At 41.6% G+C, this 14,500-nt stretch overlaps 1 protein-coding gene across 1 annotated transcript in view; it reads right to left on the bottom strand.

The window, feature by feature from the left end:
* Positions 1-13,274, bottom strand: part of LOC127661670 (uncharacterized) — a 50,890-nt gene extending 37,616 nt beyond the window's left edge. Inside the window, exon 1 of the mRNA XM_052152492.1 lies at positions 13,028-13,274. Within this exon, the coding sequence (XP_052008452.1) occupies positions 13,028-13,073 (46 nt within the window). The 5' untranslated portion in view covers positions 13,074-13,274. The remainder of the gene's footprint in view (positions 1-13,027) is intronic.
* Between the last annotated feature and the right edge of the window lie 1,226 nt (positions 13,275-14,500).

Consider the following 14,500-nt stretch of genomic DNA (forward strand, 5'->3'; position numbering starts at 1 on the left):
ACTGGACAGGCGATCGAGGAAGGCCCAGACTCCCCAGGGGAGGGACCATCACAACGACCATGGTATGATGAATTTCCTACAATTGACATCTCAGACCTACAGTACTATTTCCCTGAATGAGAAGAGACTAGATAACATAGCACGAGAAATCAGAAAGAAGCGAACACCTGGATCATTAGGCAAAGGTGAACCCGAAAAGCAAAGAATCTGGATAAGCAATTTGTCTAAGCAGAACAAACCGAATAATCAGCCTAAAAAGACACCTGACAAAATAATCAAGCAAAGAATGACAAAACCAATAGATTTAGTAAATGACTTGGAACCCATAGAGTCAGCAGGAACAGAGAAACTATTACAACATGCAAATCAAAATGACTGGTATAAATGGGCCAGATATACAGCTAAGCAAGCAAAAATGACAAACTGTGTAATGTGCTCACCCTCTCCATTGAAAAAGTTGGTAGTAGTCCCGAATCAGTATGATTATAAACACTGCGCTGAATATTATGCCAACAATTGTGGTAATACAGGGAGAACAGTGTTCTGCCCAGCAGAATGTTTGGCATTTTTGGGTCATCTGGAATATGATAAATATTATAAAATGATAGGGTGGGGAGATGAATGCAAAAAATTAGACGTACGTGTGGATAATGAGAAAAAAGAAAGCCCATCATCATATACCATAAATCGACAACTGGAGTATGAATGTTTTAACAGAACTAGAGGAAAAACGAATGTAGGAAAACTTAAGGGCAATTGCGCAGTATTATGGCATTTAGATGAGGAAATGTTTTTAAACGATAATGTAATTAGGTTTAGTGGACCACAATATGCAACAGCGACATTAGTACAGAACTTTACTGTGAACATAACTCCAGGATGTCTAGGCGTAGTTGTTGGTCATTGCCTTACAGGATGTGAAAATCAAACTTTAGCATCTCCTGCAAGAAAAATCCATGCGGAACAAACGGAAACTATAGCGGACTATTTTTGGTTATGTGGGGGAGATCAATTGAAAACCGCACTACCTAAAGGCTGGAAAGGACTGTGCGCTAGAGTAAGGCTAATACAAGAAGTAACTATGGTAGAATGGGACCCCTCTGAAATCCAAACTGCACCAAAACCTTTAGTACACAAACAAGGAAGGGTGAAAAGAGCATACACCCCAGATCCTGATGTTTCTCTGGATGAAATTGGCCAACCGAGAGGAATACCCCAACAGTTTAAAGCTAAGAATGAAATTAAATCAGGCTTTGAGTCAATATTCGTATGGGTAACACCCAACAAAAATGTAGAATGGATTAATTATATTTACTATAACCAACAGAGATTTATAAACTACACTGATGAGGCACTGGAGGCGTTAGGACATCAGTTAGCAGCAACTAGTAAAATGGCATGGCAAAATCGTCAAGCACTAAATTGGTTATTGGCAGATAAAGGAGGAGTGTGTGTTATGTTCGGAGCAGATTGCTGTACATACATACCAAATAATACATCCCCAGAAGGAGCTTTTACCCAGGCAATGAAAAAACTGCATGATCTGCGAAAGGAAGTTAAATCTAATGCAGGGAGAGATCAGCTGTTTGGGCAATGGTTTGATGATTCATGGAAGTTGGGGCTAATGAAAATGGGTATAATAATAGTTATAGGACTGACCCTATTTGCATTGTTGTTTTGCTGTATTATACCCATTCTGAGATCAATTATGACTAGAATGGTGGCTAAGCAAATGGTAACTGTATCAATGATGCCAACGCAAACAAGTGTAGCAACCAGACAATATACCGTTGGGCCAGGATTGGATGAACTTGATGAGATTTACTGAGAAGCAATCTAGAAATAACACTAATTTAAGGGGAATTTTATTTTTGAACACTTTTCTCATGTTTTTGATAGTAAGGGAGATAGCATGACTATTGTACTTTCATTTTGCGTAACAGAATAGATAGCTTCTCAAGACAGGAGTTAGAGGGTGTTTTGTTTGTTATTTTTGACATATTCCCCTATTACTCTCAATGTAACCAATTACTTATAATGATTAATGAAGTATATCTTTATTACAATGTACCTAATCAAGTAGAAGTAGTATTGCTGATGACAACGGTTTAAAAACCCGCTGTCTGCTCCAACACACCACCAGATAGCGCTCCAGGCTCCTGGAATTGTCTGTGAGTTCCTCTGGCAACGAAGGATGAATATTAATATATTATGTTACTTTTACTAGTGTTTTGTTAAGCTTATATATATATATATATATATATATATATATATATATATATATATATATATATATATATATATATATCTCTTCTATTTAATGGATAATCAATTGTACTCTACATCACGCAAGGCTTCACATTTGCATGCACATGCTTATTACAAATGAGTTGATTTTTGTCACCCACCCCCCGGAACAGTGATAGCTAGACGACTGGGATCTTTTACTCCTTCCTAGCCAAGTGTGGGGGGAGAGGTTTGGTCCCAAGTCCTGCAGAGTGCAGCCTCATATAGACAGCGTTGGATAAAGGACTGGTGTAGCCTACTTTGGCAACAAGATGGAATGGAACTGGCTGGCTTGTGTGACTGCACTCTGGTTTGAGGGATATAGAGTTTGAGACTTTTATAAGTCTCAGAGGGGGGGATATATGGTTGTTATCCTTGAACAACAGGTGTATTCCTTTAAAATCCTTTAAAAACAGCATGTATTTCTGTTAATCAGCAGTATTCTGACATATATCCTTGAGTATTCTGACATATATCCTTGATGTATTTCCTAGATATCCCTTATATGATATGTTTCTGGCATGGTGTTTTGCCTTGATGAGTTAAATATCTTTGGAGCTTGTATTTTCTTTCATTAATCAAATGATAATGTGAAGGAACAAACAAGGCCGTGAAACAAACAAGGCCGCCTCATTGTAAGGATTTGCTGAAATGGAGGTGAAAAGTAAAAGGTATGGTGAGGACAAGGCTGGTTTGTCTCTTACACAAATGTTTCTAAGTTGATGTGTTCTTACCATGAACTATGACATATGTCCAAAATATGTGGAGTTACCAGCTGATGTATGTTTTTAAAAAAATAGATAGGCAGGGGATTTTCCACCAATATTTAATTAATGAAGGAAATAAAACATATTGGTGGCGAGGGAAAGAGACAAGGGCAATAATCCCATTGGTCAGAAATAGTGGGTAAAAGATAACAAAAGGTATATAACTGAGAACTTAGGAGGATAAAGTCAGGACAGACAGCTGGCTCGACTCATGTTTGTTGGTGTTCAATAAACTACAACTTTGGCATCTGGAACTCAAGACTCCGAGAGTTTTCTTACAACTTAGAGAGATTCATTGCGATTTTCCACGACACAATCAACCTTGGGTCACGAGGCTGCATGAAGTATCAAGTCGATCATAGACACAACAGAGAAACATATTTTCCCCGTGCTCTGTCTCACCAGATACTGCAACAACTTCACAGCACTAAGAGTGTAGACATTGTTGTTTTTTTTTTTATTTCTACAGTCTTTTTTGGTTCAGGATGTATCTTTATCAGTTTGTCTGCTTCCCTAAGCTGCCTCACAATCTTTGAGAGAGGATTTCACCCAGAACGAACCAATCTTTTCAGCTGATGCAAATAATTCTCAAAAGAGAAAGCACTGCACTCATCAAGACTACCATAAATGTTTGCGTCCGATGCAAGGTATACCAAACTGTGGACATTGTAGACAAGGAACTCATCCCCATAAAAATGCCTTCCCTGTGAAATGAAGTACACCAACAACTCCTCTGCATTGTGATTGTACTGTTTTGCCAGTCCTGGACAAACAAGGATGGATAATGCCACACTAAAAACCAGGAAGTGCTCATAGAGCTGTTCTGAAATAAAGCAGTTTTTCCTGTATAGAGGGCAAACTATCTCAGTTCCGTGGCCTTCCATCTGTCAATATCTTTCCTTGCAAACACATTTGGAATGCATGTTCTAGTTTGCCTACCGCAACAACCGCTCCACTGATGATGCCATTGCATCCACAATACACACTACTCTCTCCCATCTGGAAAAAAGGAACACATATGTGAGAATGCTGTTTGTAGACTACAGCTCAGCATTCAACACCATAGTGCCCTCCAAGCTTAATGAGAAACTCCAGGCTCTGGGCTTAAACAGTTCGCTGTGAAGCTGCATCCTGGATTTCCTGTCAGGCTGACGTCAGGTGGTTACAATGGGCAGGAACACCTCATCATCACTGACCCTCAACACTGGAGCCCCGCAGGGCTGTGTTCTCAGCCCACTCCTGTATTCCCTATACACACATGACTTTGTGGCAACACATAGCTCCAATGCCATCATTAAGTTTGCTGATGATACAACGGTGGTAGGTCTGATCACTGACAATGATGAAACAGTCTACAGAGAGGAGGTGCACACTCTGACACGCTGGTGTCAGGAGCACAACCTCTCCCTCAACGTCAGAGCACAGCCCCATCACCGTCAATGAAGCACCGGTGGGGAGAGTCAGCAGTTTCAAGTTCCTCGGTGTCCACATTACTGAGGAACTCACATGGTCCGTCCACACTGAGGCCGTTGTGAAGAAGGCTCACCAGCGCCTCTTCTTCCTGAGATGGCTGAGGAAGTTTGGAATGAACCACCACATCCTCACACGGTTCTACACCAGTACTGTAGAGAGCATCCTGACTGGCTGCATCACTGCCTGGTACGGCAATAGCACTGCCCACAACCGCAAAGCCCTGCAAAGGGTGGTACAAACTGCCAGAAACATCATCGGAGGTGAGCTTCCCTCCCTCTAGGACATCTATAACAGGCAGTGTGTGAAAAAAGCTTGGAGGATCATCAGAGACTCCAGCCACCCGAGTCATGGTCTGTTATCACTGCTACCATCAGGCAGGCGGTATCGCAGCATCAGGACCCGTACCAGCCGACTACATGACATCTTCTACCCCCAAGCAGTCAGGCTGTTGAACACTTGATCTATCAGGATCAATAATTAGCACTGCACTTTATTAATCTCTAATCTCACACTGGACTGTCAACATATTCTCCTCAATATATATATATATATATATTTCATATACTCTTTACTTTATTGTATTGTATATTGTGTATTCTATATTGTGTGTATTGTTTACTGTACATTATATATAATTATTGTGTTTTGTAAGCATGTGTCCATTTGATATATATGCACTTGTGTACATGGTAGTTTGACAATAAAGTGATTTGATTTGATTCTAGGCTTCAGAATCTGTAAACTGACCTGCTTAACATGCCCAGATGACAATCTGATTCCCAGTGGTCCCCTCAGCCACAAGAGGATCATTTTGTGCATGACCCCAAGACAACACTGGTGCATATAATCTACAGGGAATTGCTCTATCATGTTTATCAGGAGCTGGCAAAATGGCGACACAACTGAATGCAGGTGGTGCTGAGACTGATTTCGAAATGTTTTATCGGTTCTCAAAGTTAGATTGGTGATTTCAGGATAGATCACCCGATGGCCATCCCACACTCCTTTTTGTGAACATTTGTCACACCCATAATAGCCTGAACACAGCTTTATGGACTTCACAAGAGCCTTGGCTGGGGCATCACATGTTACACAATGAGGCTTCACCTAACCAAACCACTGTCTGTCTCTAGTCTCAATACTGGCCACAGTGTCTGCTTGCTACTTTTGAAAAGCGGCAAGCCATCGATATTGTTGGAAATGTAAATCAAATCTAATTCATAAATGTCCAGTAAAGGATACATTTTTAAATGGTTCAGGAGCTGGTCTTTGCAGCCAAGGTAGATATACTGCATTCCTAATTTAATCTCAAACTCAACACTTTCGCCAGTAGCAAGCAGTGTTTTTGCTGTCCTTGGCAGCTCTGGGTGTCCATTTTCTACCAAAACCTTTAACAAAGAATCAACTGCATTGTGTTTTACATGAAATTAATTTGCCCACTGTGCAATGGAATGTCTGAGTGGGGGGTTAGTTTCTCTGTTGCTGCTCTGGGACAGTAAATCAACAACATCTCTCTCATTTGCACTATTCTATTCGACAGAGGCCTCCTCTCCTGTATGTTTTTGGTATTGATAAAACAGTGAAGTACACTGAAGAGGGATGTTTGTTGGTAAAAACTCTGTTGCAGCTATTTGAGCACTTGCACATTGTAAGGCAGGGTGCCAATGTGTTTGCATTCAAAGGCAAAGAGCAAATGTATGATCTTTGAGAAAATCAACAAATGAACTTTCTCACAATTAGCAACTCTTCCTGAGGCATCACACCCCACTGAGCAAAGACTGTAAAATCACACCTCGTTGTTGCCCTTCCACATCTGTCCCATTCTCTCCCCTCTCCTCCTCATCCATTCCACTCCAGCCCAGAATCACCCCCAAACTCACCTAAGATCTGTATGTAACAAAAGACCATATCGTATACAAATAATGTAACTTGTGTAACATGTTTGGTATCATTTAAAATGTCTCGGTGCATCTGGTATAGTGTTTTGTCCCCAGGTTTATAAAACTTAATGACAACAAAGTTATAAGGTCTATGCCAAATACTGAATAACTCTGGAGGTCTATCCCCCTCCTTGAAGGTTTAACACCAGGAAGCCAAGAACCCTTTTACCCCCAAATTCTCATTGATCAAAGGATAATACCATTTGGTACACAATGTGTATTCTCTCTGGATATTTAAGGAAGGCTGGCCCAGAGCTCAAGGTTCTCTGTAGCCAGATGATCCCACACCTCAATGTGTGTAACTGTAATAATTGGAATCTGCATTCAGATTTCCCATGCTTTGCAATTACATGTAATTTTCTCAACTGCCAGGTATGTTCTTTGACTTGTTTCTTTAACTTGTGTTTTATATCCTACCTGGCAAATAAATTGTTACTTTTTGATTTATTCTGTATTCCTCTGAAATCATTTATATCAATACTGGGTCTTTAAAATAGGAGAAACCGCTCTGGAGGAACCGAGCAGGAGAATAACATTTTAAGAATAATTTCTATCATAACTGAAGCTTTAATGGAGGAGGAAGCCACTTAAAGACTATCAGTTTGAATCTCATTAGAAACTGATCAAAAGGTAAATGAATAGAAGAGGATTCAGAGTAATCAATAACTTAAATGATTAAAATAAAAGAATAATCAGAAAGAATTTAGAGCTTTAATCTAAATCAAAGGTCAACTTAAAATTGGAGTCAGATTAATATAAAATTGGAGTCAGATTAATATAAAATTGGAGTCAGATAAAATTAATAACGGGATGAATTTGTAAAGTGCAAATTATTAACAATAATTGCTTTACTTCAGTGCTCAGAAAAGACCTTCAAGGGGCAAATCTATGTATTTTTAGCAGTTTTGCCTGCCATTTTACAACATCTTTTTGCCCTTTTCCAACAGGATAAGTATATTCTATCTGACATCACAACTTTCATAAATCCTGAACACACGGCAGAAAAAAAACTGATGAAAGATCAGAGGAAAATAAATGATCAAAAAAGACATACAGAGCACAATGTGAAATCCATACTGTTTTCACCGTAAAGAGAGAAGAACCCAAACAAATGGCAGTATGAGTAGCATTCAAGTGAAGTGAATCATGTTAAGTTGATCATAATAATAATGGGCAAAACTCTGACACAACATCCCTGGATAAGTGCATTTTATAGGTGTCACAAGAAGAAGATGCAGAATATGATCTAATTTGTCTGCATTCACAATAAATTACTAATGATCATAAAAATATCATATAGCTGTCCGACTAGATAGTTTCAGTCATTTTTCAAGCAAAAATGTCAAACACTTGCTGGTTTTAGCTGCAGACATGTAAAGATTTGCTGATTGTTTTGGTCATATAAAAGGTCAATAAAATATATTTGAGTTTTACAAGACTTTTGAAGACTTCCTAAGGCCTTTAATTGAGGAAACTGAATTCAGCACTTTTTAAGACCTGCAGAAGCTCAGTGATGGAAACATGTCAACACCAACATACAGGAAGGGGTGTAAATTGGACGTTTCATCACAATACGATCTTATATCGATGGCTTGCAATCCGATATTTGCTGATACTTCAAAGTCAGAGGTGATACGATTTCGATTTGATTCGATTCAGGGCCCTGCGATCGATAATCCGATATCATGTGCCTATTTTACACAATACATTTTTTCAAATGTTTTTTGCCCTCAAATGCAACCAAAAAATACATTTGATTGAGCTCTCTGAAATGTAGTATCCACATTGGGACAAAATAAGGTACTTCAAATGTTTAAATAAAAAATTATACAGATAATAATATTAAAAATGATGTCACACACAAGTGATCATCAATCATTTGATTACAGCTTATTTTTCAGTTTAATCCAATTCAAATTACTTACATACCCACGACTTCTTTCCAACTATCTGTGGTTCCCTATATGTCACTCACTCGACATTGTGTTGATGAGTTGACACTAGGGGTCGCTCCTGCGGAGCCCAGACATCTCTGATCTTGAGAAAAGGCCAATGAAAATTGGCGTGTGGAATTTGCATGCCACTCCCCCGGACATACGGGTATAAAAGGAGTGACGCAAACACACATCAAATATCTTCTTCGGAGCCGAGCGAGCAAGTTAACAGAGCTGAATTCCTCTGCCGCCTCCATTCATTTCTCTATGCTGTTGGATCTACGGCGCATTCCAGCGGTCATCCCCCTCGCACACCACGGTTGTGCTGAGCAAATACCCCTGGGCGCTTCAGCAATAGAAAACTACGAATTGAACAACTTAGTTTATATATATATATATATATATATATATATATATATATATATTTATACCTATGTATACATACATATATATATATATATAAATATATATATTAAAACACATAAAAGAGTTTAATTTCCTCTAAAGAGTGGGCATAAGCGAAAAATGTCTTTTTCAAGATGCCTTTTTCGTTTGTGTATATTTCCTGGTTGCGATCATTACCTCTCCGCTTCCCACGGCCACTATCGCTGCCTCTCGTGTTGGGCACTGCCCACGCAGGGACAGCGCTTGTGGATGGATCATGCTCTCACTGTGAGGGCATTATTCTGGCAACGTTGTGGTCGCAGCTTTCTCTTGTAAGAGGGAAAGCCATCCCAGTGGCTCCTCGACTCGGTCCTTCTACCCACGGGTATGAGGCAGAGTCGGTTAGCACTGGGGGCGATTTGGGGATTTCAATGGGAGCTTCTCCGACAGGAAACACCCCCCACAGATCTCCCATTCCCCAGCACGCTCGTTTGCCCCAGCGAGTTCGCGATGTGACTGCCGGCTCGTCTCAGGGCAAGTTCACGGTCGCGGCTCGCGAAGTTGAGAGTGGGTTGGTTCAGTCTGTCACCATGCGCAGCTGACGGCCACGCTTGCCCGGGCGGCTGCGAGCGTCGGGATGGAGTGGAATCCTCCGCTCCCCCCTGAACCCTTGCGGCCCGGTGATCGGTCCCGGTTCATCTTCTCTCACTACACTTCACGATGGGGCTGCCAGGGAGTGCTTGGCGACTCCCCAGGTTGGTAAGGCGATCGCGGTGCACTTGTGCCCGCACAGCGCCTCCACCTGGCGGAGCCATCCGAGTCTCCTGTCAAGGGCCCGTGGGTTTACATCGTCGCTCACAACTGAGCCTACAGTGCCACTGGACAGGCCGCCTCCGCCCTGCACGCCACGGCTCTCCTGCGTGTACACCAAGCCGTGGCGCTCAAAGAACGGCACAAGGGTAGTTCTGACCCGAGATTTATGCAGGAGCTACGCTCAATGACTGGTCTCGCCCTCCGAGCGATGATGGTCACGGCGTGGTCTCTCGGGCAGGCGATGTCCACCTTAGTGGACCAGGAGTGCCACCTTTGGCCCAACTTGGTCGAACCACTTTGGCCTATTCGGCGGCACCGTAGAGGATTTCGCTCAGAAATCCTCAATGGTTAAAAGGCAGATGGTTACCATTCAACACATCCTGCCCGGTGCGACGCAATGTCTCGCACCCCATCTGTTTGTAGCCCAGGGCATCCCCTGCGGCAGCAACACTGGCTCCGCCACAGCCCACCCCAGTAGGCTAGCCCCGTTGTCGAGCCACCCGCAGAAAGCAGACGCCACCCGTCTCATGGCCGGTCGCCAAGAACCCAAGAAAGGCTTCAAAACGTTCCCCGAGACGGGCAGGGAACGTTTTCTTTCTTACATTCTAAGAAAGAAAAAAAAAAGCAGTCTTCTCATTTCCTGGACCTCACAGTCGGTGTCTCTGGCCATCGTTATCATGACTACCGTGCACTGTTTTCTCTCCCTGGCAAGTATGGCGCCTCAGAGGCGGGCATCCCTCCCTCACGCGCCCAGCTCTGGCAAAAAACCGCCCCTGATGTAATGTTCTCCTTGTGCTACAAGGACGAAAATCTTCCTCCCCCGTCCCAGGCTGTTCCGGGAGCGGTCACAAGTGTGAACCCTGGACGTCTTGGAGGCTCGCTGCCGCCCCAGTACTGGCGTCACCAGGCCCCCGTACTGAGGTAAGGGCTCCACATGTGCTGGTTGTCCCCCTAGGCAACACCGTGTGATGTATATTCCGCAAAATGGTTTCCCTGCCGGTAAACTGCATCTTCCTTGGGCAGAGGGCCCTCTGTCCTTGGTCGCCGTGTTTGTAGTAACTCCTCCCCCCTTGGGTAGGATCTACCATGATGCCGCTCCGCACGATGTGCTTCCGCTCCTAACCAGTAAAAACCGTGTGTTGTATTCCACCTAACCCCCCCCCCCACACACACACTTTTCGGGGCCGGGTGTGGTCTCCGCAGTGTCCTCCCAGCTTGGACCATATATTTGGACCCCAGCCGAACGGTTTCGTTCCTTTTGGGGAAGAACAACAGAGAGAAGGCCACGGCTGGGCCAGCCAGTCCTTATACTCCTGAGCAGTTAGCCGTTCCCCTAGGTGCAGGGGACTGCTTCATGCCTGACAGTGTGTTGGGGGTAGTTATGCAACGGCTTGCTCCACAGGAGCGACCCCTATTGTCAACTCATCGACACAACGTCTTGCTCCCTCCATTAGGGAATGGAGGTTACGTCAGTAACCGTGACGTTTTTTTGGTTACAACTTCCACAGTTGTGTATGAAAAATTCTGTTACAGTTAACTGGGATAAATGTTAGTAAGTGTGTTGATGTGTATTGTGTAAAGTCTTATAACTGATGCTGGAAGTGAGCAGCAAGTGATTTCTCTTTCCTTCATTGGAGCTGTTCAGAATGGCGTTGGCAAGACGTTTCACATGATTGTAGAACATGTAACACAATGCAGCTTCACCCTAATCAAACCACTGTCTGTCTCTAGTCCATTTCCATTGTAGGAGCTATTTTGGGTTTAGTTTAATCTAAATTGTTGTGCTATTGGAGCACTGTTATGTTTTGTTAGGTGTAGGATCCTTTATTTTGTAGGGACCTTTATTTTGACCGTCGGTGAGAATGTTTGAATATAAAGTTGGCCGCCTCTCACCTTTTCAAAAACAAGGAAAAAGAACAAGGAAGCTGTTGGAACGTATTAAGCATACAGTTCTTTACATCGCTATTGGATTGCTATTGGATTGCTATTGAACCGCTATTGAATCACTATTGAATCACTATTGAACCGCAATTGAATCACTATTGAACACTATTTGGACATTATATTGATATTAAGTTGTGCCTTTTAACCACCATTTTTCAATCACCTACCAATCGTTTGTTGGATTACTGGAGTCCATTCTTTGTCTGCTACTACCAACTTACTTACCTGCTCGCTGCCTGCCTTGCTCTGCTTACCAACCTATTTACCTACCTGCCGGAATTCCGTCTCATCCACTGCAAAAAAGGTACAATTTAAGTTTCTCTGTGTTGGATAGCTTGTCAAAGAAGTTAAGCAATACGTCCCAACTAAGAGTGGTCCGCCAACGCATTCATATCCATAATACAGCGAATGTCACCAACAACATCATCAAGAAAGTCAAGATTAGTTGGCTTTGAAAAACCAAAACAGAAAGCCAATGGGAATACTGAGGGAGGAAATAAATTCAATTGGCACAATACTGGCCACAGTTTCTACTTGCTACTTTTGAAAAGCGGCAAGCCATCGATATTGATGGAAATGTAAATCAAATCTAATTAATAAATGTTCAGTAAAGGATACATTTTTAAATGTTTCAGGAGCTGGTCTTTGCAGCCAAGGTAGATATACTGCATTCCTAATTTAATCCCAAACTCAACACTTTCGCCAGTGGCAAGCAGTGTTTTTGCTGTCCTTGGCAGCTCTGGGTGTCCATTTTCTACCAAAACCTTTAACAAAGAATCAACTGCATTGTGTTTTACATGAAATTAATTTGCCCACTGTGCAATGGAATGTCTGAGTGGGGGGTTAGTTTCTCTGTTGCTGCTCTGGGACAGTAAATCAACAACATCTCATTTGCACTATTCTATTCGACAGAGGCCTCCTCTCCTGTATGTTTTTGGTATTGATAAAGCAGTGAAGTACACTGAAGAGGGATGTTTGTTGGTAAAAACTCTGACACAACATCCATTTGTGTCAGTGCATTTTATAGGTGTCACAAGAAGAAGATGCAGAATATGATATAATTTGTCTGCATTCACAATAAATCACTAATGATCATAAAAATATCATATAGCTGTCCGACTGCTAAGTGAACTTTTCATCTCTGCTCTTTCTTCTGAGGCCGATCACAGAATAAAAAATGCAAGACTTTTTCAAGACCAGTGTTTGAATTTTCTTTTTTTTTTTTTATACCTTTTCAAATCTTCAATTTCTATAAACTTTGTTCAAAGTATATATATATATATATATATATATATATATATATATATATATATATATATATATATATATATATATATAAACACATTCCTTTAGCCTCTGCGCATCTATAAAGCGTAATTTAGTGATGCTACAAATAAAAATAAAAAAAAGTAGTTTAGTGCACATTTTCCGCTTGTAGAAAGTGAAACCGAAAGTGTTAAAGAATCAAATGAAAACTAACACTTACTGTCCACGAATATTGAGAAAAGCAAGATTGAAAGAAATCTATTCATTCTGCTGTCGAGTTGAATAAGAGATGATGATCAGTGGATATTGTTAATATTAATCTTCTCCGGTCGAGCTTTAAAGTTTCGCGTTGTTTGTGCCGCCGCACCGACTATAAACAGAGATACTTTAATTTAGACTCTTTGATTATTATTATATCGAATAAACTTAAATTCGCTCAAATGATCCTGTAAACTTGCAGTACTGGGCGCAACTGATGTCATGAAGAACTCGAAAGAATGAGTAACGGGCGACTCGCGTGTTACGACAGTATGTCGCCGTTTACGGATACCATACAAATGAAAGGGTAGAGCCGTAAACTGACACCTACATGACGCAAAATTGTTCCAAGTTGCGCTCAATGCAGAGCCAAATGCGAGCTGGACCCAGCCGCAATCCAACTCACATGCAACTTGATAAAGTGATGGAGCTGGACTCTTCGCTAATGCAAGTCTGGACATAGTCAAGCGCAACCCACTGGCTGTTGAAGTTAATGCAAACCCTGTGTCTGATTGAACATTAATCTAATTGATTTTTTTCATTATTATTGTTGATGCGCAAAGGTTAGTTCAAAGTAACAATAGCTAATATTGTCTTTCCATTCTCTAGTATTTTTCATGATTTCGTAAATTTTCAGGATATTCAGCGTTGTTACTGTGACAAAAATCACACCTGTCTGCTGTTTTTGTCTAGTTTGTTCCTTTTAAATGTACACTTAGGGTTTATTATTTAGCCTTGTGACTTTGCCACACTAAAGAAAGAAGAAGACAAGTGTGCTCTAGACTGCTAGCGAAGCAACCACTCAGCAACATTTGTTAGTAGACTGGAAGAGTCACTTATTAACAATTTATTAGTCACATACTTCACTATCCTTCAAGTGTTTCTAGATTTATTTTATTTCTATTTACCTTGATTAGCTAAATGTGCTAATCACAAAAATCAACCTTTTAAGAATTGTTTTTATAATAAGAAGATATTAATAAAATACTACATTTCATTTGAGTATATTAAGTTTCAAGAACACAACTTTTTTTCACATAGGCATTTTACAAAACCTAAAACTACAAACAATTGAACTATATTCACACAGATCTACCCCACTGACTGCATGTTACTGGTAAGGGTTGTGCAGGAAAGATCCTGCTCGCCCCACTCCGAATGGGACTCGAACCGGCGTTGGAGTCGGGTGAGCTAACAAGGAGGCTAAATGCTACAGCCTCTAGCTTCAATAGATAGTGCACCTCTTGAGGTCAGGAGAGTGAGGTTACACACTCCACAGCTATCTACAAGCTGGCTCCCGTTACACTCACCCCCCTAAACCTCACTCTCATCCGGGTCACGGCACCATTGTAACCGGCTCTGCTCGCCCCGCTCTGAACGGGACTCCAAATGGCGTGGGAGGCAGGTGCGCTAACAAGGAGGCTAAAGGCTATAA

Source organism: Xyrauchen texanus, chromosome 2 (genome assembly GCF_025860055.1).
Source record: "Xyrauchen texanus isolate HMW12.3.18 chromosome 2, RBS_HiC_50CHRs, whole genome shotgun sequence".
Classification (NCBI taxonomy): domain Eukaryota; kingdom Metazoa; phylum Chordata; class Actinopteri; order Cypriniformes; family Catostomidae; genus Xyrauchen; species Xyrauchen texanus.